The 21,778-nt window shown below is 39.0% G+C and overlaps 1 protein-coding gene and 1 long non-coding RNA gene across 12 annotated transcripts in view; one reads left to right on the forward strand and one right to left on the reverse strand.

Moving 5' to 3' along the window:
* Positions 1 to 6,776: 6,776 nt before the first annotated feature.
* LOC133155289 (uncharacterized) lies at positions 6,777 to 17,418 on the reverse strand. 2 transcript variants are annotated; one of them, XR_009714654.1, is made up of 4 exons: positions 16,505 to 17,418; positions 16,387 to 16,418; positions 8,730 to 8,862; positions 6,777 to 8,134 (listed from the first exon to the last, which is right to left on the reverse strand). It is a non-coding gene; the product is annotated as an uncharacterized LOC133155289 (long non-coding RNA). The 2 variants fall into 2 exon arrangements; XR_009714653.1 differs by having other exon boundaries at positions 16,387 to 17,418.
* mecom (MDS1 and EVI1 complex locus) overlaps positions 16,913 to 21,778 on the forward strand; it is a 97,890-nt gene continuing 93,024 nt past the window's right edge. For 7 of the 10 annotated variants that reach the window (XM_061280479.1, XM_061280480.1, XM_061280483.1 and 4 more), the window contains exon 1: positions 16,914 to 17,178. In XM_061280479.1, the coding sequence (XP_061136463.1) occupies positions 16,986 to 17,178 (193 nt within the window). In that variant the 5' untranslated portion in view covers positions 16,914 to 16,985. Of the gene's footprint in view, positions 17,179 to 21,778 lie in introns of all 10 variants that reach the window. The other 3 variants (XM_061280481.1, XM_061280486.1, XM_061280487.1) reach the window with 2 other exon arrangements.

Consider the following 21,778-nt stretch of genomic DNA (forward strand, 5'->3'; position numbering starts at 1 on the left):
TAGGAGTGTTGGAAAAGGGAAACATTTTAAAAAATGCAATAGGGGCTCTTGAGGACCGGAGTTGGTGACCTCTATTATAATGTGAGTCACTGATGGTGTTGTGGTTCATTCAAATAGCATTCAGGTGAATCTAACAAAATGGGGGGTTTTTGTGTTACAGAAAATGGAAATGTCAGGTTTCACATCCAAAGGTCTACCTCCAAACCCTGCTCAGCCTGCTGGGTCAAGGTACGGCACCAACCATCAGCAGGTTGCCAGTCAGAGAAGGGGGTTCAATGGCTTCATTCCGATACAAAATTGTTACATGCAAGCGAGTTCAATGATGGCGACGACCAGAATGCAATTTGTACCAATGACTCATCAGAATGTGCAACCTCACCCCCAAAACACAGAGACACTTGCTCAGGTGTTGGATCAGGTAGGTTGAAATTGGACTAATATATTTTGTCATGCACTGCCCGTTTTCTTTTTTCCACTTCCAGACAAACTTTGTACCAGAGGTGATGCTACCTAATGGCATGAACATGCGTCCTGTTGGATTATTGTAAGTAATAACAGATGACACTATCTGTAAATTAAAAAATAATAATTTGGTTATTTTAGCAATGGGTTACGTTGCACAGGTTTTACTGAAGGCTTACATTTCACGGTCCAACATGTAAAGTTGTTATTAGAGGAGAGAGAGGAACATAACATGACATGAACAATAAGTGAGGAAAAAAACAGGAAAAAAAACTGTGGAAAAATCTAAGTAACAGGCAGATCTTTGCACTCCATGTTAAAAGCAATAAACATAAAAAGCATTTGGAAATTAACATGAGGTATTTTACCATATTTAATGTACATATTGTTTGTTAACCATATTCAAAAGTGAAATAGGCAATATCTAAAAATAGTATGTGCTTCTGTTTATTATTCAGGAATGGAGAGCTGTTGTATAAAGTTACAGCTCCAAACTATGCTGCTCCTCTCCCACCCACCATTCCGAGGATTAAGTAAGATTTTTTTCTTTAAATATGGAATATAATATGAATGTAATATGGAAGTATAGAAATATACAGTATATGTATGAATATAATATGGAAGTATTGAAATATACAGTTTAATATACGGCTTAAAAAAGCAATAATCAATTATTGTCATTTCTTTTTCCACCAAATTTAGGAAGATAAACAAAAAAACAAATCAGACGTATGTCAAGAAGCCCCCAAATGCATTCATGTTGTTCATGAAGGAACATCGACAAGCAGTTAGGCACCATTCTCACCTAAGAAACAGTGCGGATATAAACAAGATCCTCGGACGAATGGTAAGTGCAGCAGCTCACATGAAGTTCATCATTGGCGATAAAGTGCAGTGGATACAAAAACACATATAAATACTATTTTTGGCCCTAATTCCAAAAAGATGTGTTTGACGTCAATATAAAACTACGTAGCACCAAAAGAAAACCAGAAACTGCGAAAATTCATTTAGGATAATCAGAGGCATTTTAAATCATGTAGTTAGAAACTCATGCGCTATAAATAGATCAAGGAAACGGAATTTCGGTTTCTTTGTGTGTCTTGACGTATGAAGGGATTGACAATAAAGCAGACTTTGAAAATGTACATTTCTATGCTAATATTTTATTGTCTATACATAGTGGCATTTGCTACCTCAGGAAGAGAAAGCCAAATATTACGAGCTGGCTGACAAAGTGAAGCGACTTCACTCCCAGCAGCATCCAGACTGGTCCTGGAGGCACAACTATGTAAGTGGGACTTTTTGCTATTTCCTATAAATTAAATTGATTAATATTTCTTTTTTTTTTAGGGCAAAAAGGAGGAGGGTGATCATATGGAGGCAGATGCCAACAGTGTGCAGGGTAAGAAATGTGTGTGTTTAATTAATTATATATGAAAACAAAAGCGAATAAGCCATATTTTGGTATCTATAGCAGCCCTGGTGCCAGAAGTCGAGGAAGGAAGCGGACAAGCCGAGACAGATTTTGAGGACGACCCCGAGTCCTTGTCGCTGAGTTCAACAAACGTTGAACTCTCCTTGGAAGAGCACATTTCCCAAATATATCTTAAACAACCATCCGGCTTGAATCAGATGATTAGTCACCCTCCGTCCCGATCGCCCAAGCATTCTTCGTCAAGGTTCCTTCCGGACTGTTGATTTTTTTGGATGGACTTTAATTGTGCACATTGTTCCTTTAGCAAACACCGGGAGGATTCCGATGCAACGGAAGACAACAGACTGACTGACTTGCAGCACGTAGAAAATCTGGCCTTTAAACTTTCTCCTTTAATTTTTTAAAATATATATATATGCACAGTTGAAAGTCTTTAATTGTTATACATGATTAAGAATCTTGCAGGTGGAATGTGTTGTTTATTTTCGGTCCTCTTTTAAATGCTGGAAGGGAAGACAGACTGTTCTGACATGTTGGCATTACATTAATGCACTTAAGTTCAGAAGTGTTTGGGCAATGATGGTGCTTCTACACTTGAGCCTTTCAATGCCTAAACACTGATTTAAAAAAAGCAAAAAGTAATCTTTCAGTTTTGAATTAGGAAGAAATATGGCATTTACCCCTGCAGATTGAATTGATTGTGTAAATTTGAAATAGGTTTGAATTTTTCAGGCAGTTTATGTTCAAGGCTTTTCTCATGTACTGCTAACAAATACAAGTAGAGAATCCACAAAAATGGAAGAATTGGCAACCTGCTACCTAACTTGAGCTGATTTTTGTAAACATGACTTCCTAATGGAGCAAGTTCAAATAATTAGTATTTTAAATTCTTCACGACCTACAAAATGTCTTAAAATTTGTGCGGAAAAATATGGAGCAGTGTGTTTTAAAGTTTTTTAATTCCTGAAAATAATAAATAAATCACTTGATGGCTTGAGAGATTTTGCTCAGTTTCATTTGCATCCACTATTTAGGAAAAAAAAAAGTTGCCTATTATTTCTGATTTCTAACCATCTCCATCAAAATAACCATCAAAATGCCGATACCGTCTCAGCCCGGACATGCAGAGGCAAAACACGGCTGAAGAACAACCCAACAACGTGCCTGTCTGGCTCAACTGTGATTACTCTTCTTTGCATCTGAGGCCTGGATAAAGCAATGAAAAGCAATCCTCAACTGTTGACTTGGACAATCATTTATTGATTATACTTTGTGAGATGAATAGAATCTTCGGTTACTGAGCAACTGGGAAAGCTTAACTATTAAGAACTCTCACCTAATGTTCAATGAGCCCTTTCATATGATCAAAACACTGTACGATAGGTTTTTCTGTCTTAATTGGAAGTCTTCTTGGGATTGACCAGGTAAGAGGTCCTTGATGGTTCCTTCACTTCTCCTACATCTGCAAAAATAAGCAAAACTCTCCGTGTCCTGATTCCGGCCCCACAATTACAATAGATGTGACTGTAGTGACTCCTAGTGGTAAAATGGTTGAAGAACCAAATATAAAGTCATAAAGAGTCACATGGCAGAGAAGACAAGGTTCCTTTTTTTTTAACAATCCAATCTTTTAGAAAGACTGAGTAATACAGCAACACGCTGTCAAGCCTTATTGCTGGAGGAGGCCCTCACTGTTTCAGGGAACTCCCAAAACTGAAGCACCATGTTCTGCATCATGTAAATCATCATGCAAAGTTGATCATTCCCATAATCATGGAAAGTGATGCGTTAAATTCATCATCGTGCAAGGTGATGCCCTAAAGCATCCCAAAAGTCACATAAAAGACCAAATCTGTTTTGATGTCTCTGACATCACAGCTGTGTCAGCGTGTGTAGAATGTACAGCGTGCTCTACAATGTGTGTGATACAGAGGGCATCCAAACGTTAAACAAGTCATATGAACAATACGAGTCCAGAAAAGTAAACGTCCATCACCATTTTGTCGATATATATAAGCAAGGTACGTATGTTACATTGGGAATGACCTGAGTAAGTACCTGGAGAAATTTTGCCAGCATTTTCTTATGTGGCCTGTCTCGGCACTACGGATGAAAACTAGCTTTGTCGCTATAATCTGGCATGAATTTGTATTTATACTGATGTTCATCATTCCTATTCAAATAAATAAATGAATAAATAGAAATAGTTCTCCATAGAACAAATTGTTCAATTTGTTAGTTAGCTTACCCAATTTGCTGAGTATGTAATAATAACATTTGCTGACATAATAATAAATTGAATCATCTCAAACTTCAGTCAACTATAATATAAATGATATTATTGTGTGTTATTGCCAACAGAAAATCATCTCCCTCTCAATATGTGTCACAAGAGCCAAATAATCCCTGGCATTGTCTTCAGGTGTTGGAATACATTTTATAACTGCTGAAATATCACACAAGCTTTGACTATGAATGATCTAAAGCTTTTAATTGTATATAACAAACTGGGTTGTCTTCTTTTTTTTGTTTTTTCTTTACAGCGACAAGGACATGTCAGGTTTTACCTCCAACCGTTTACCTCCAAACAACGCTCTACCATCTCGAACTGCGACCCAAGTTTACAACGCAAACCCTCGGCCAGTAGGCCCGAGCAGAGGTTTTAATAGCTTTATTCCCATCCAAAATAGTTATGTACCTCTACAGAACAGTTTTCTGCAGCCAAATCCATTAATGGCTCCGCCAAGCATGCATTTTGTGCCAATGAGCCATCAGAATATTCAACCTCTTCCACAGAACTTTGAGACTCGTCCACACATTCCTGGACAGGTACAATTACGCAGTTTTAAGAGACTTGGATGGAGGAAGGAAAATGATCCCACTTGCAGTTTTGTTATCGTTCTATTAAAACAGTTGTATTTCTCTCTGTGTGTTTCTAGACGAATTTTGTACCAGAGGTTATGTTGCCTAATGGCATGAAAATGTGTCCTGTTGGATTACTGTAAGTAATGCAGATTTACATTCCCACGACTGAAATATTATAACTAAACATGCCTATTTTGTGAATTTGTGAAGGAATGGAGAGTTGTTGTACAAAGTCACAACTGCGAACTTTACTGCTCCTCCGCCACCCACCGTCACCAAGCCAAAGTAAGATCTTGCTATTACATTTGCTGTTTTACTGCTTGGTGCAAATATCTTTTCCCAAAAAGAATATTCTGTTTTAAATATTACAGTATTATCACGTTACCGAACCAACTTTGATATATGGCTCTTTAACCTACTGGGGGGTAAAAAAATGTGGCCCCTTAGGATTTGTATTTTGAATAGCCCTGCTCTAAAGTATAAAGCCCATTTTTGTTAACCTAGAACACCAGCTGTGTGTGTTACTTTATATTACAGAATGAGAGGAAAACAGCTTTGTGTGTTACAGAATGAATACATCTAAAAAAAACTTAAAAAAAAAAACTATTAAAAGGGGTTTAGGTTATATATTTTTGGATCATTAACCATTATTTAGGTTTGTCTGTGAATAAAAACATGGAGCTTCTCTTGACGGGTGGCAAAATATATATATATATATTTGTTTTAGCTTTTTTTATTTGTGGAAGTAGAACATCCTGACTTTTTCTCATAATGACATCACAAACTGAAATTGGTATGTTTTGTTTCAGGAAGAAACCAAAAAAAGTAGACGACCAGTACACAGAGCAAACATACGTCAAAAAGCCACTAAATGCCTTCATGTTGTTCTCAAAAGAACATCGGCAAGGAGTGAAGGACAGGTCTGCCTCAACCAATATTGCTGTTATAAATGAAACCTTAGGAAAGATGGTAAGTGTTACACAAATATGCTATGTTCTTGAAAAAGTAATAAGATTTAGCATTTAAATCAGGGGTGGCCACACTTTTTGTGCCTTCGAAGCTACTTTTTAAATGACCACCTACGCAATTTTTTTTATATATATCGTTTCCTCACCCACTTTAAGGTCAGGTGGTCTACCAGAATTGTCAGGCTCTGTTTTCTAAATATCAGTCACTTGCTTGTCTTTCCATGACTGTCCATCTTGCTCCTTCTTCTTTTTGGGCTTCTCTTGCCCGAGGCAATCACTAAGCAGATCATCCCTGGAGGCCATCATGTTGTGTCCTCCTGGATAGTGCCCGACTCTCACTAGTCTGCAGTCTGCCTCTTTCCGCTCCTCAGGATGCTGAGCTTTGGGTGGAACCCTCCATGCATCGCAAGGAGCTTTCTTGTCTCTATATCAGTGGCTTTCATTTCTTCCAATGGCATATCTGATTACTGGCATATAGGAGGTGTTAATTGCCTGGATCTTATTCTTGCCGTTCAGCTAACCATTTTGTCATCTACCTCACCCTCTTTAGTTATTTGGCTGTGGCTGCCTGGTCATGGTTGCTATTTTCTTGTTTAACTCCAAGGTACTGGTAGCTGCACATCTGTTATGCTGCCCCCAGATAGTTCAGTCCCCTTCGCTTGGGAATATTAGGCACCCCTGATTTCAATGGACTTAAAATGGACTCATTCGTGTGTATGACCGTAGAGTTAATAAATGTCATTCTCAGATGTGGCCGTATGGGTTATGCTGGAATTGTGTGTTAATTGTAAAATGTGTCAACACAGTGGCATTTGCTACCAGAGGAGGAAAAAGCCAAGTTCCATGAGCTGGCTGAAAAAGAGAAGCGACTGCACTCTCAACAGCATCCAGACTGGTCCTGTCGTCACAACTACGTGGGTTTGACTCATTTGCATACATCAACATTATTTATAAATTTACATGTGGTTTTCTCCCCAACTATAGGGCAAGAAAAGGTACAATAAAAGAATTCGAGACTTAACCACTGGCAGTGTGCAGGGTAAAGCAATATTTATTATGTAATTAATCGTGACTGAATCTGCCAAGAGAATATACAAAAGGAATTAAGGCTAAAGGATGACATCAAATTGATGGGATAAGAAATGTGTCAAAATGTCAATGTGCATTTATTGTGTAATCAAAATATTTGATGTACTTTTACTGTCATAGTGAACCTTTTCTGTTTTCTATTTAATGTGTTCCCTGAATATTTAATACCTGCAGCAACATCGACGTCTGAACTTCAGGAAGAACCAGGAGCGGTAGACAGTGAGGATGAAGACAGCCCTGCTTCCTTGTCGGTGGATTCAACAACTTCTTCGGAACAAAAAACTCCACCGTAAATGCAAGATTGTTGCAGCAAGTACCTCACTCACTTTTTTTTTTTTTTTATTCTTGTAAAGTATTTTTGCCGTTTTATCATAGATCGTTGATGTATAGCGATAATTTATCAGCCATAAATTGTAGAAATTTATTTTTGTATGGAAAAAGGCTTGCTACAATAGTATTCATTTATATATTGACAAATCACATTAAATGATTGATTCACAAGTTTCCAGACTAATGGCTATTTTATTCACATTCGTGACACTCAGCAATTTTGCATATCATTCACTGGATTAACTATATTTGCAAACGGACACGAGTATTAAACTAGCAAGAAATTAGATTATGTGCATTGATCCATTGCGCAACCATATCAAAAGGAATCCACAAAAAAAAAAAAAAAAGCTAAAACACAAAACCACAAATCTGTTTGGTGGGCACAGGAACAAAGAACAGATGAGTCCCTGAGCCACCGAGTACTTCAAAACAATTTAGTGAGAATCTATTTGTAAAATCATGCACGACGAAAGAAGCTGAGTGCGTGCCCTACTTTTTCAGACATCGTGTCGCAGACATTAGTTCCGATTTCTCACTGCATTTGCACAAAGTGCAAAGTCATTGGTTGTGTTTTGAGTTGCAAAGGCCTTTTTCATCTTCAGAGTTAGTGCCACTGACAAAACAGAGTATGGCGACAATTGCAACAACATCAGCTAATATTTTCCCAAGACACCCTTCATTCACATGGTGACATTACAAAAAGCGACAACTGACACACAACACCATGATGTTCCCAGCTGGGCAACTGTTGCATACCAATGACGATATTATCCGTCCGATTTTCTTTTTTTTTTTTTATGATTGGTCAAAACAAAAATCTGGGTCGACTTGCAGACACAAATTGCTGCATCGACCAATCAGTTTTTGTACCGTTCCCGCCAGATCACAGTAGAGCATTACGAGATTTCTTTGAGTGATTTGCTATCAATCCAGAGCACAAAGAAAAATAACAGAGGGAAATGAAAGCTCACTGCACCACCTAAAGGACAAAAGACAAAGGACAAGTGAGAAACAGAACAGCAACAACAAACAAATCAGACAGAACATGATGTACTACAATGTGTGGACTCCTCAAAATTACATTTCGGACTGCATCCATTATTTCTGAACACATTGTAACACTACGCTCATCAAAAGCATTTATGCTTAATGTACCACATGCTCAGGTGATCTGGCTATGCTGTCTTCACAAGTAAAAATGTCTGCTACACTTCCTGCTCATCTTGCATTTCAGTCTCTTGGTTGCTTGCATAGTTGAACTGATTGTCCAGGCAACATGTTGAGACAGAATCAATCAAGTCTGACTCATTTCACCTAAGGTGAAAGATAAGCAGGCTTTAATGCTTTAGCTTTTGTACATTCCCACCAAAGACTCGCCGAGATATTTTAATTGAGTCACAGAATTATTTTCAATCGTGGGAAAACCAACAATCTGTCTCTCTTAGCATCGAAATGACAGCAATGCCTGAGACTTAATACCAAAGGAATCCAACCATCCCCATTTTACCAGTTGCAGGAACCTTTTGACCCCAACCAACAACAACAAAAAAAGATTTGAAAGTGGCACATCATACTTATGTAAAGAATTGTAGCATCATGTGCATGATGTCTCAAAGTACACACGAAAGGCCATCACTGCTTTGAAGTCTTTGACGGCAGTCTGAGTTTGACAGTGTTGGATATCAGTGGCCATTCCGGGGACAGTCTCTGCAATACAACAGCAGATGGATTTGGAGGCAAGCTCATCTGACAGTTGAAATAACGTACCAAACGTTTACTGGGAACTACTTGAGTAAGTACTGTTAACATCCATAAGCCATTATACAATGAATTGAAAATTCCCATCCATGTATTAAATGGATGACATGAATGCTTTAACTCATTATCAGTAATTATACTTTGAAATGTGTCAAATGTGACAGATGTTTATCAATGCAGTTTCAATGTCTCGTTTAAAAATCTCGAGTTTCTTCATCTCCAAATAGTTCCCTCATTACTGAATTCCTGTAATAGTCTTAATGTTGGCAATTATCGGAAACAATAAAGCGACACTAAAACAAACCACCAAATGTTACAAATGTCTGTGATTACCCAACGGGTTCAAATAACAGAAAAATCCTTTTGAATGGAACATTTGGGGGAGAGGTTGTGTTGTGTTGGCAAAGTGGTTAAGATTAGTTTTGCTTCCACCAAAAAATGATCCGATCATCAAAAGCACATCTCTATATCAAAGTAAAATAATGCTATATTTATACATCAGCCAGTTCCATTTTTACAATCGCATCTGAGGTAGGTTTTAAGTTAGTGTTTGTATTTCAGAGCTCATACACAAACTATAATTTGATATTTTTGCTGTGAAAGTTGATCTGACATAATAAGTATGATCAAAGGATATCAAATATATGCCCCTGTCGCAAATTTGGGAACATTTCAATCGAAGAAATCCTTTTAAAAAGCAGAAAACTTGCAATGTTTGCATTAAGACTTAACCTGCCTTAGATGTCGACTATTTCCAGTTTACAATGTAGCTCAACTGTGATGGCTTTTTTTTTTTATTTTAGCTTGTTTATTCATTGCAGTGTCACAGTATTGGAACAATTGAATCTAAATGATTTGATTCTATTTGAAAATACTCTACGTTAGAGATCTGTTTGTTTTATGGCAAGTGATACAAACAGTAGGCAATATGGATTCTTTTTTGGAGGACAGTAGTATAGTAGGGCCAAACTGTCTACAATAAAGACCTTATGATAGATGTGAAAGAATAAGATGTGCCAGCAATGTCTGTGATGATGCTAAAGAAGCCTTTCTGAATGACATCCAAGCCGCTCTTAGTGACACAACAAATGGTACATGTTGCGATTTGATTGCACCGCGACGTCCGTGTAAATTATTGTCAGTCAACAAATTATACATAAACATCAGTTTCATTCCTCCATGCATGACATGTCAGAAGTGAATATTGTAAAGGATTGTCACAATCCAATCGCAACTTCACGTGAATGTCAAAGGAGCTTTTAACAAGGGAGTGCATATTTTGATTTCACAGGGATATGGAAATGCCTGGTTTCACGTCAAAATGCCTTCCTCAAAATGCTGCTCAACCGTCACGACCTGATGGGCCAAGGTACAACACCAACCCTCAGGCAGTAAGCAGCCAGCGCAGGGACTATAATGGCTTTGTTCCCATACAAAACAGTACTCCAGCGATGGCTGCTCCCAGCATGCACTTTGTACCAATGGCTCACCAGAATCTCCAGCCGCTTCCCCAGACTATTGAGACACTTTCCCATATACATGGCCAGGTAAGCTAACAAGACGTTGATTGGTGGAGAACGCGATGACACAATGAATCAATCAATGAATCAGTCAATCAATCGATCTTTTTAGGATATGCGCTTCATGCACAAGACAGACTCAACGTGCATCAAATGGCCAAAAGCAATTCAAATCTATGACATAATTGTAAAGACCTTTTCACATACAAAACAGAAAGAAGGCAATCACATACTCATCTCCGTACATGTCCAGGACACACGTGAGCATAAATCACATGTACATATGATTGACTCAAAACCAGATGTGAAGAGGAAAGTTTTTAAGTTTGTGAAAGTGGTCACGGATGTCGTTAGGCTGTTTGAAATAAATGCCATGGGTATTGGCGGTGAACGCTACATCCATTGCCTAATGTTTCTAAGAAAGAAGAATAGCCTCAATCCATGATTAGACAGCAATTGTCACTTGATTGAAATGTTCTTTGTGGAGCATTGAAATGTTCTTTGTGGAGCATAATTGATCGGATATAGCATGTAAAGCTTTATAAAGCCAAGAGGAGATTATTTTGACAGGTAACCAGTGCAGTGATTAGAGAACGTGTGGTGCGTTTGCAATTTCTTCACGACAGTGAGAATACCTGTAGTTGCCTTTTGCATATCCGAGCGGACTTCGGGCAGTAGGCGGGGGATACCCAACTGTTCGCCAGCCAATCGCAGGGCACAACCATTCCGCTCTCACATTCACAGCTACGAGCAATGTACAGTGCTCAATTGGCCCACCCTGCATGTTTTTGGAACGTGAGAAGAAACCAGAGTACCCGGAGTAAAACCATGCAGGCACGGGGAGAACGTGCAAACTGGTAGGACTACCAGTAGTTGGTGTTGACGAAGCAGGCTTCATCAAAAGTTACAAATGCTGAGCTGGGCTGCTATGATATCACGGCGATTTCTGCTTTCTGGGTTTAATTGACTCTATTTACAGTTCAGCACTCAGTGCGTCACATGATATTTCTTCTCGGTGCCTCCTTATCTTTCTCGTGTACGTCACTACGGGGTGCCGCCACAGTTGAATTAAACGCTGATTCAGAACAAAACTTGTTGCTGATTAAATTGTATTCCTAAATGTTACATGAAGCACTTTTGTCTTTAATTCTTTACACTCTTCACACTGTTTGCCTTGAGCCTTTCTCTGGGGTTCAATTGATGTATTATTTAGATTTCATTTTTGGTGTTCCATACAACATTTTTATTTCATGAATAAATCACAAAATAAACATATAAAATACTGCAGTTATGTTGTTATTATTAATAACGTATCACACTTGTTGACATAAAGACACGGATCGCGAATTATTAGAAAAGGGCTGAGAGCTAATCATACAGTCCTGATTGCTGCTTTCCAATTCAGCTTGTTTGGTTGTCGTTCATGAACATTTTGTTCAAATGAACAAATCTTTTTAAGTAAATGCTCCTTATTAACTTATTAATTCCTTTGTGTGGTCAGTTGAGCTCAGCCTCAGCATGCTGTCCAGGTGCTGAACTTTTTGCTTTTTGTGTCTTACTGGTGAATCTCCATAGACTGACTCAGAGGGTTGACACCGAAGCGAATATGACTCGTGATTCATTCACCTTGAGTCATTCCGACGTTGACTACTCGTGGGGGATACTCTTCAACAACAGACACATATACGCTCCATCCTCATCATCTTAACAAACTACACATAATGAGAGGAAAAGAGACAATTGTTAACTTGTGTGGGCAACACACAACCAAGGGAGTCTGTCAAGGCATGTGAGTGATTCATGACACGTTCAATGAATGAACTGCAGATTAGGGTTCAGTTGCCGTCAACGGCAGAACTGTTGCTTAGGACGTGATTCATGTTCACTGCAAATAGCGCCGTGTCGCTGGCTCGTGTACGCAGGGCAGACGACTTGTTTGAGGTTCAATAACTGTACAGCTAAAAGTAATGTTGTCTTGATAACATCCAAGAAGCACGTAGGACTAGTGTTTTGCGCGAAGGAATTTGAGTTCCACTTATAAGCAGTATTACTTTAATTAGTGCAGAAGGGGTACATGCTGAATTTACATTTGACATTGTGACAATTATACACTATAATAAGTTTGGGGTCACCCAGATAATTACCGTATTTTCCGCCCTATAAGGCGCACCTAAAACCCAAAATTTTTCTCAAAAACCAACAGTGCGCCTTATAACCCAGTGCGCCTTATATATGGACCAAATTCCTAAATTTAAACTGGCCCAAAGCATTGTGTCATGAAATCAATCATAAGTGGCCCGCTGAAGACTATGAATCATGACTTAAAAAGACTATGGATCATTATTTTATGATTATAAAGTAATTTGTTTCCGTCTGAAGTTGAAATAAAAAAGATAAAATGGAGAATGATTTGATTTGGATTAAAAATCTGACATGATGCATTAATGGTGCGCCTTATAGTCCGGTGCGCCTTATATAAGGATAAAGTTTTAAAATGGGCCATTCATTGAAGGTGCGCCTTATAGGCCGGAAAATACGGTAAGTGTATTGCATAAAGGGTTTTCTAATCATGCATTAGCCTTCTAAGACAATTAACAAAAACATTAGACTATTAGAACACTGGAGGGATGGTTGATGGAAATTGACCTTTTTACACTTATGTAGACATTTGCAGCTTGAAGAGTCATTTACCACATTGACAATACATAGTGTATCCCTGATTAATATTAACCCCATTGAACATATTTTATTTTAAAGATAGACATTTCTAAGTGACCCCAAAATTATGAACGGTAGTTTACATTTCGACACTACGTATTTGGAAAACATATTTTACAAGGACGTAACTGACTTTTTTTACGTTCATGTCTTATCTGTTGCACCTTCAGACCAATTTTGTACCAGAAGTGCTGCTTCCTAATGGGATGAATATGCGTCCTGTCGGATTACTGTAAGTACCGAGCAGTATTGAAATGGTCCGCTAGACAAACGTTTAATTAATCTCTGTGGCTATGCCTTTGTTTAGGAATGGTGAGCTTTTGTACAAAGTTACAGCTCCTCCTAGCATTGCTGCTCCCCTTCCTGCCAACACTCCCAAGATAAAGTAAGAGCATTTTACAAACAATAGTAGGAAATAAAAAAGCTATTTTTATAAATGAATCTCAATGCATTTTTGTACCATGAGTTAGTTTAACAAATCAACATTTACAAGCCCGTATAGTGAAACCTGTATCTTCCTATTGTTGCAAAATCACCACTTAATTTATAGACGGAAACAATGAAGCAATTTTTTTGTTTTCTTTTGTTTTTAAATAGCAACATGACACTTTTTTTTTAGATGCAATTCCAAATGAGTTCGACATACCGGCTGATCAAATTTTTGACGCTTACCCAATATTTTATGATCCATGTGGGAACTTAGTAAGCCTAAAATCGAAAAATACGTGACCCACCCAAAAGAGGTCCACTTATTGAGAATTTTGTGTTGGTCTAAAATCATAAGTATTCTTCATGTCAGGTGACTGACACTCCAATTCTATATTTCAGGAAGAAATCTAAAAAAGTGGAGGACCAACTTGCAGCGCAAACATATGTTAAGAAGCCTCTAAATGCCTTCATGTTGTTCTCAAAGGAACATAGACAAGCAGTCAAGGCCAAGTCGGCCTCAACAAATATAGCTGTTATAAACGAGACTTTAGGAAAGATGGTAAGAGCCAACAAATGCTCACACTTGTTCTGATTGTTGATCTCAGCATGCGTGGAAAGTATCCCTCTTTGACATCTCTTTCTGTGCTTCACTCTAAATGTATCATTTATTTAACTGCAGTGGCATTTGCTTCCCGATAAAGAGAAGTCCAAGTACTATGAGCAAGCTGAGGAACAGAGAAGACTTCACGCTCAACAGCATCCGGACTGGTCCTGTCGCCATAACTATGTAAGTGTGACTCTAGGCTGGAATGAAACATTGACCCCGCTTATGATATAAAATCATTTGCTTTTTTTGCAGGGAAAAAAGAGATACAATAAAAGAATCAGGGACTAAGATGCTGGCTCCTGAAGGAGAAAAACCAAAAACGTGGACCGTGTTGAACTGGCCTCGTTACGGACGTCATCAAGCACACGAGCGTCTGTCACAGCCAATCCGGAAAATGTACAAATATTGATCATTTGCAACCATACATAGAGACCATTATTGTATGCATCAAAATAGGTGACAAATGTTTCGGGTTGTAATGCAATGAGTAAAACGCAATGAATAGCTTCATAAAGAAGATGACTTTCGGGCCATGTTTGTATTTATTAATCATGATTACGTGAGACTGAGCTACTTGTGCAGGAAGTAGCTCATCAATTTATAGGATTTATTTATTAACTGGCCAATAACCGGGAATTTAGGATTTTTGCTTTCCTCTGTTACTGGAAACGAAGGTAAATAAAGCTGGAAACGAAGGTAAATAAAGCTGATCGACTGTCCTATTGATTTCTTGTCTCGGACGTCTCGGAGATCACAGAGCTGATGCAACAGGAGCATCAGCTAGATTGATGGGGATGAGTTTAATACATGTGTGCGCTTGCTTGAGCGTGTGCTGATACATTTCACTTACACATGTTAGATAAGCAATGCTACATTTTTAATATATGCTTCCTTTATTGCAATGATTCGCTACTGGTTTGTCTGAAGCAAATTTTGGGTAAGGCGTTGATTTTGGGTGGGTTGCAGACAGGTAATGAAAAATAAAGATTGGGTAGGTGGTTGATAGAAACCTTGTGGTTCTTCAGAACCAGCCCTTTCGTACTCGATGAGAAATGCTCCTCGAGCTCTTTTCCCCCCATTCAATTATAAAAACATCAATGCTCCCAAATGTATTTTCAATACAGCATACAATATTTCATGCCTTTTACTTACTAGTTTTGTAATTGTTTTGAATTTCATGTTCTTTAAACGTGCATCGCGCCTATAAGACAATAGAAAAATGTTGGTAGCAGTGGAAAACCTCAAACGAATATTAAATTTTTGCAACGCGCAACTTGGAACCTACATTACCAGACCACGCTTTTTATCTTCAGGTTCCACCAACATTACACAAAACATCCACTAGAGGGTAGTATAGTCTAAAGCATGTCGACAACTTTGTCTTTGCGGTTTGACATTCTTCAATAAGTGCACATTTAAAAACTTTGAGCTGCTTCTGCAAGGCCAAGGGCCCCCTCTGTTGTTAAATATGGTTATTACAAAGTGTCCACTGCATAATTGTACTAATATGTAAATAAGGATACTGAAGCGGCATTGACTCAAAAGTTTTTCGTGTGTCAGCAAGCAATGGCCTTAACGTATTTAGTCAGTATTTTTAAAATGAATAATACATACAAATAATGTAATTGTGCACCATACACTGTTAGAATTATAGTGGCGCACACATATTTCCTCGGTAAATTGATTTTGGGAGAAGTTACAGTCCAAGTCGCAAACTAAACTTGAGTTAATTTCTCCCTTGATGCACTCGACTCTATAATTAACACATTTGAAAAGGAGTGGGGATTTTCGCTTCTATAATAAAATACTCTCACAATACGATGAGAACAAATGTGTTTACTCGCCGAGACAAATATTTTGTTGTTGTTTAAAGCGCTCTCAAACACTGTCAATAACCCATTAAAAAGTTTATTTAAATGTCCATTTTATTTTCTTATTCGCCTATTGGCGCTTATTCCAGTTACAATCCGGTCGCGTTTATTTCAGGTGCAATAAAAGAAACATTTGTTTTAGTTGGGGCTGTCGTCAAAATAAGGGCATTCGTGTTTTATTAACGCTAAAGTGAGCTTTTAAGGCTTTGGGGATGTTTTTGTTTTGTCAGCATTTATTGTTTGTTATGCTTGTCGGTTCCAAGTTGACGCAGTTCACAATTATGTGAGTATTCTAAAGGTTGTTCAGAGATAATTTATTGTCACTTACCTTTGCTGTTGCAGACATGCAGGAACACGCTCCTGAATTGTTTTAATAACAAATATAAATATGTCTTTTTTATTCTACAGAGTTAACTCAGGTGAAACTATCTTTCATAATTACCCACAGATAAGTGATTCAAGATTTTCAACCGAAGCGTCTCGAAGTGGAATTTATGATTGTCACAATATAATTCCCAGCACAAAAACTCTCCCGCTCTGTGTTGTTGCAAAATTGCGATCTTTAATAACGAGAGTGATTAATGTGACTTTTGAAAGGGTCAGCCCACTCGAGAGAGCGGTTGGCTGCAGCTGTGCAACAAAAAAAGGAAGACATTGTCTTAATTTATAATGCCGATTTGCACAAAAGAACGCAATTCATTACGCTGAAGAAAATATAGTAGAGATGCCCACTGTCTGGTTCATGAAACCTTAAAACAGGAGCAACAACGGGACATTTTTTACAGCGTGCAAATCTCCGTGGCTGTGTGAGGGAGAAAAAAAAGTGACACAGCCCATCCGCGATACGTCAGGTCATCTCTAAAGTGATCAATCGGACAAAAAGTTTGTCTGGCACGTGCAGCCGGCAGACCTCGGAGGCTTGTGCGCATGTGCGAAGGTGTCCGGATTGACAATGCTGGAGAGATAGCGTGTCTGGGATCGAGAAAAAAAAAAGCGCACAGTAGAGAGGGGAAAACGGGAAAAAAGAAGAAAAGGGGATCGGAGAAAAAAATTCAAACAAACCCACACCGAGAGACTGGCACCATGAGATCCAAAGGCAGGGCACGGAAACTGGCCACAAGTAGGTGTAACATCCCTTTTTCTCTACTTTTAAAACATCTGATCTCCGCTGTTATCAATATCTGCACTTGAAATTTCATTTATTCCCGAGAGACGTTCGGACATCTATTAAATCATAAACTGGGTTATCGCGGGATTAAAAATCCACGAGTCAAAAATTGGAACGCTGTCACGCACGAAGTCTGTTGTAAAAAGTTGAGCGAGATGCGATGGAGGAACTTTGCAAGTCCTGGCTGCATGTAGTGGGCGCTCTCGTGTAACCCAGTGGAGGTGAAAAATCCCCCGTGCGTGGGCAGAGCCATTGACGCACACTGGTGCACAGTGTTGCGTTCGGCTGCAGGTCACTTCGCAAGATTTGGGAGCTGCTGGAGACTGGTTGCATGGCCAAAAAAATAAATAAGATTTTTTATTTTCGTTGTTTTTTTTAGTCCCTTATACATGGTAAATGATCTTGTAGCAACTTCGGATCTTGCATGTGAACGGTTTCGGGGTCTTATCCGTGAATAATGTTAAATTGTATAACCGAGTTAAAATGGTAAACTTTATAGTTGCGCGGCTGTGTTGTTTACTTTTGGCCTGTCTGACTGGATTTGTTTAGAACGCACGTTTTGAAGACATTATGAAATGACAATAATTCGATACAATCCAATAGTTATGATTTGAAACCTCCTGACATTAAAGCTATTAATTACTACCACGAAATTGCGGGGAAATAATGTATGCAGTACGTTTTATGATTGATAGTGATACTTTTGCATTGCACCACTTAAATAAATCCTCATTGATTTCCCCCTCCCCCAAATTTTGAAGTTGATCAAAAAATGTTTAATTTTTAATGTAACATTTTATTTTACATTTTAATATACATTATCAAGGCCTTAACATTAATGGTAGCTATCGTGATTTTTTTTATTTTATTGTTGTCTGTGTAAAGTCACTGGGTTCAAATAACACAAATACACGTCTATTTTTTTCTCCTGGAAAAACAACTACATTTTCAAAATATAACAAAATGGCTCTCAAACGAATGTGCACACCCAAGGGCATTAAAGCTAAATTATAGTTTTTTATACAACAAAACAAAATATATTTAACTTTTGTAAATAAATAAAAAATACCATACATTTTCAACAAATGACAGAAAATTCCTTTTGCAGCATCTCACATATTTATTATCAGACATTTTCACAATACGTACTATACAAAATATTAAAGACAGTCACAAAGTGGCGTCAGAAATAAATTGCTCATGTAATATAGTTTCATCCACGAACTCTTTTGGGAAACGTCTGCTTAGATTTAAAGGCGACTAATTTACGAGATTTACATTCTCAGCAATCACAAAGGGAGAATGTTGTGCATCCCCAGAGGAGCGGGCCCGCAGTGGCCCCTATAGCCAGGTCTGCGCAGTGTCAACAGTGAATATTTAAATTCCCAGACCTCTCATAAGGGCTCTGCTGGTAAATGCGTTCAGTGTGTGTGTGTGTGTGAGTGTGTTAAAACGGCCATGTATGGTTGTGTGTTTAACGAAGGAGGTGGTAAACGTAAGAGAGATTGATGGAGGCTGACTGATGAGTGCGCGCGTCCAGATGGAATGTGGTGCGCCACAAAAACGCGCCTTAGGTTTCCAATTAAATATAGCCAAAATCTGCAGGCCGCACCCCGCAGTGACTTGTGGACTTGGGTAGAAGGAGAAAGTAGCTTGGTAGGAGACCGTGTTAAAGGTCCACTTCCCAGATTTGAATGCCAACATGCACATCCCGGTAAATACACTGCATATTAATTAACGGGGGGTTTGGGTACTGAATGACTCTCATGACGTATGTTTTGACCCCAGTGAATGGCAACAAGTTGCAACTCCAATTAAATTTATTTGCATTACATCCGTTTCAACACACGCACATCTTCAGGAATGTGGGCGTTTGATCAGATGCTCACAGCGGTGGTCAGTTTTTGGAGCGTTTGGAATAAAGAGAAAGGTCTGTCTTTCACTTTGGCTCACAAGTGCGTTGTCCTGCTCGCGTTGTGCAATGGGCCGTGCATCTCCCTCATTAAAATGGTTAATAGATGGGCCCATTTAAAAGGTGAGGGGGGGGAGCAGGCCCGCGCCACGGAAGTGAAATAGAGTGCTCATTTAACAGGCTGCGCTCGTGTCCCATCGTGTGTGTGCGTGTGTGCGTGCGCGCTTCGTGCGTGTGTGCATGCGCCCTTGCGTGCGTGCGTCTGTGCGTGCGCGCCCGCATGTGTGTGTGTTCTGCCTAGTGCCAAATTCTAAATGCTCATTGTTCTCTAACTGCTCGTAATGACGGGTCAACCATAACTGCGTCCTGTACATTATGGTAGTTACTTTGAAACTTGATATATGCAAGTAATTTGTCATGCAGCAAAGAATTGTTCTTCTTTCCTACTTAGCACATCCAGGGCTTGCCTCGAAAGTTCAGTGGCAGGCTGCCACAGTGTTTCAATTAGTAGAACACTGACTATAAAAATATTTGTTAGGTGAACTTGTAGAAAATAGCACAGTAACGCAGAAAATAATTATACAAACACAATAGAGAGAATGGCAAAATCAAATAAACCGGGATTTGAAAGTCACACTCGCATGTGTGTTGATGTGTGCCTTAAAGGGGCGTGGCCTGATGATCTGGAGTCAGCCAGGTTAGCTGTTTACAACTCAGCATCTTTTCCTTGCAAGTGTTTTCATTTTGTCTGGCACTTTGCTCCGTCAATTAAACAGCTGAAGGTGCAGCGGCGACTGTTACTCTTATTTTTGTTTTAGTACGTAAGTCCAAGAAATATTAAGAACATTGGAAAACAACCCCTTCCCTGACAGTCCCGTATTGTATAAATGTCTGAATGTGTCATCCATCATCACCCCGCCTGTCTGACATGTCCTTTGGGTTTCATTCTCACTTCTTGCAGAAATCTGATGTTAATGAGTCATTTCAGTGTATCAACAGGGAAGTAAAAAGGTTAGCGGGTTGTTTACGCAACCGTGTCCCGTTTGAATGGAGCTCCTTGTCCAAGTCAACTCTCAAGGGCAACTTTTGGCTCTTTTAGTCTTTCTCCTGGGCTAGAAGGAAAGGGCCCACAGCAACTGTAGATTGGATTTATCAGAAGTGTCCTACATTAGTCTATATGTTAAATTGGTATGTTTTTGTTGTTGTTTGGGGGAGGGGGGGGGGGTCGTTTTCAACAACCCAGACAAGGCAGTGTGGGAACACCAAGGGAAGGATGATGGGAGGGGTGTAATGTAGCGACATGTCAAGCCTGGGAACCAATGTGTGTTTATCATTTGGGAAATCGTACCAACATAGAACAATGAGTGAGCGTTACTCCTTCGAAATAAAAAAAGGCGATTATGCTTTCGTGTCCCTCCTAAAGGTCGCCGAGTTAAAGATAGGGAGTTCATACAAAACAAGCTTGCAGTCTGTCTGCACTCCCAGTTTAACCTAATACGGTGCCAAGGCTGAAATCGTTATCAGCACTAAAGATAAGTCATCAAATACTTGACCATTTTCCTCATCACAAATTACTATGAGACTAAATATAAAATATATGGCATTTTTCTTGATTTGAAATGTTTCCCTGACATCCATTTGAGGAGTTTTAATATCAAAAGTGTGCTGATGTTGCAGTCTGCTGAGTTCATTAATGAACTGTGTGTCAAGTTAGCCCTCCCTTAAATTGTTGGAACATTTTATACATAAATCAATTAGAGAAGGTGGTAAAAGCACAAATCTCCATTCATGAATTAATTCACTTTCATGTATTGAACTCTTAGACTGAACTGTGACCCTAACAAGTGTAAAAGAAAAAGAAATACCACAGCTCAGATGCCGTCACCGAGTTAGAGAAACATTCCTATTGTTTTGTTTTTTTAATTAAGTAGCACGCGTTTGCCTGCGGATCTTGCCAAGTATTTCATTCCGTTCATTGAGAGTTGACAGAAAGAATGGGCCCTTTCCTCATGATTCACTGGAAAGGGAACATTCCCATAAACAGGAATTATCCAACAATCGCTTTACTAACGTGGTGATAACAGCATGTTCCAGTCCTGCTTGGGGATCTCCCCAGTTTCGATCTTCCTGGCCTGAAGCCTAAAATACGCGAGAGTAGGAGTGGGAGATAGTCAGCTTTGGTTAAGAGGGACCAAACGGGGGCATCGAGATGTTCTGTCACATTAGTAGCTGACTGCAGTGAATGCATCCATGTGTTTGTGTGATTACTGTAAACCTTTCAGTAGTGACATGGCCAATCTACTCGCAAAACTCATTAAGAAGTGACCTCTCACCCTTTCAAGACAGGAGCGATGAGGGGGAGGAGATTTGATCAAAGCCCGGGCCTTCCTGTTGACATCTGGACTGGGCTGCAGCATATGCATGCACCTGATGGGATGTGATAGCCACTGCCTGGTAGACATTGAAATACTAATACAGTCATAGTTGCTGGGGGAAATGCCGTCTTTCTTGGGATGTTTATTTACTCAGTTGCAGATGGGAGAAGAACTCTAGCGTGGGAAAGCAAACACATTTTTGGAGTAATATTAAATAATACCTGTAGATGACAGTTTTTGTAAAATAAAATTTAAGTTAGTGGCT

The sequence above is a fragment of the Syngnathus typhle genome, linkage group LG6, assembly GCF_033458585.1.
Source record: "Syngnathus typhle isolate RoL2023-S1 ecotype Sweden linkage group LG6, RoL_Styp_1.0, whole genome shotgun sequence".
NCBI lineage: Eukaryota > Metazoa > Chordata > Actinopteri > Syngnathiformes > Syngnathidae > Syngnathus > Syngnathus typhle.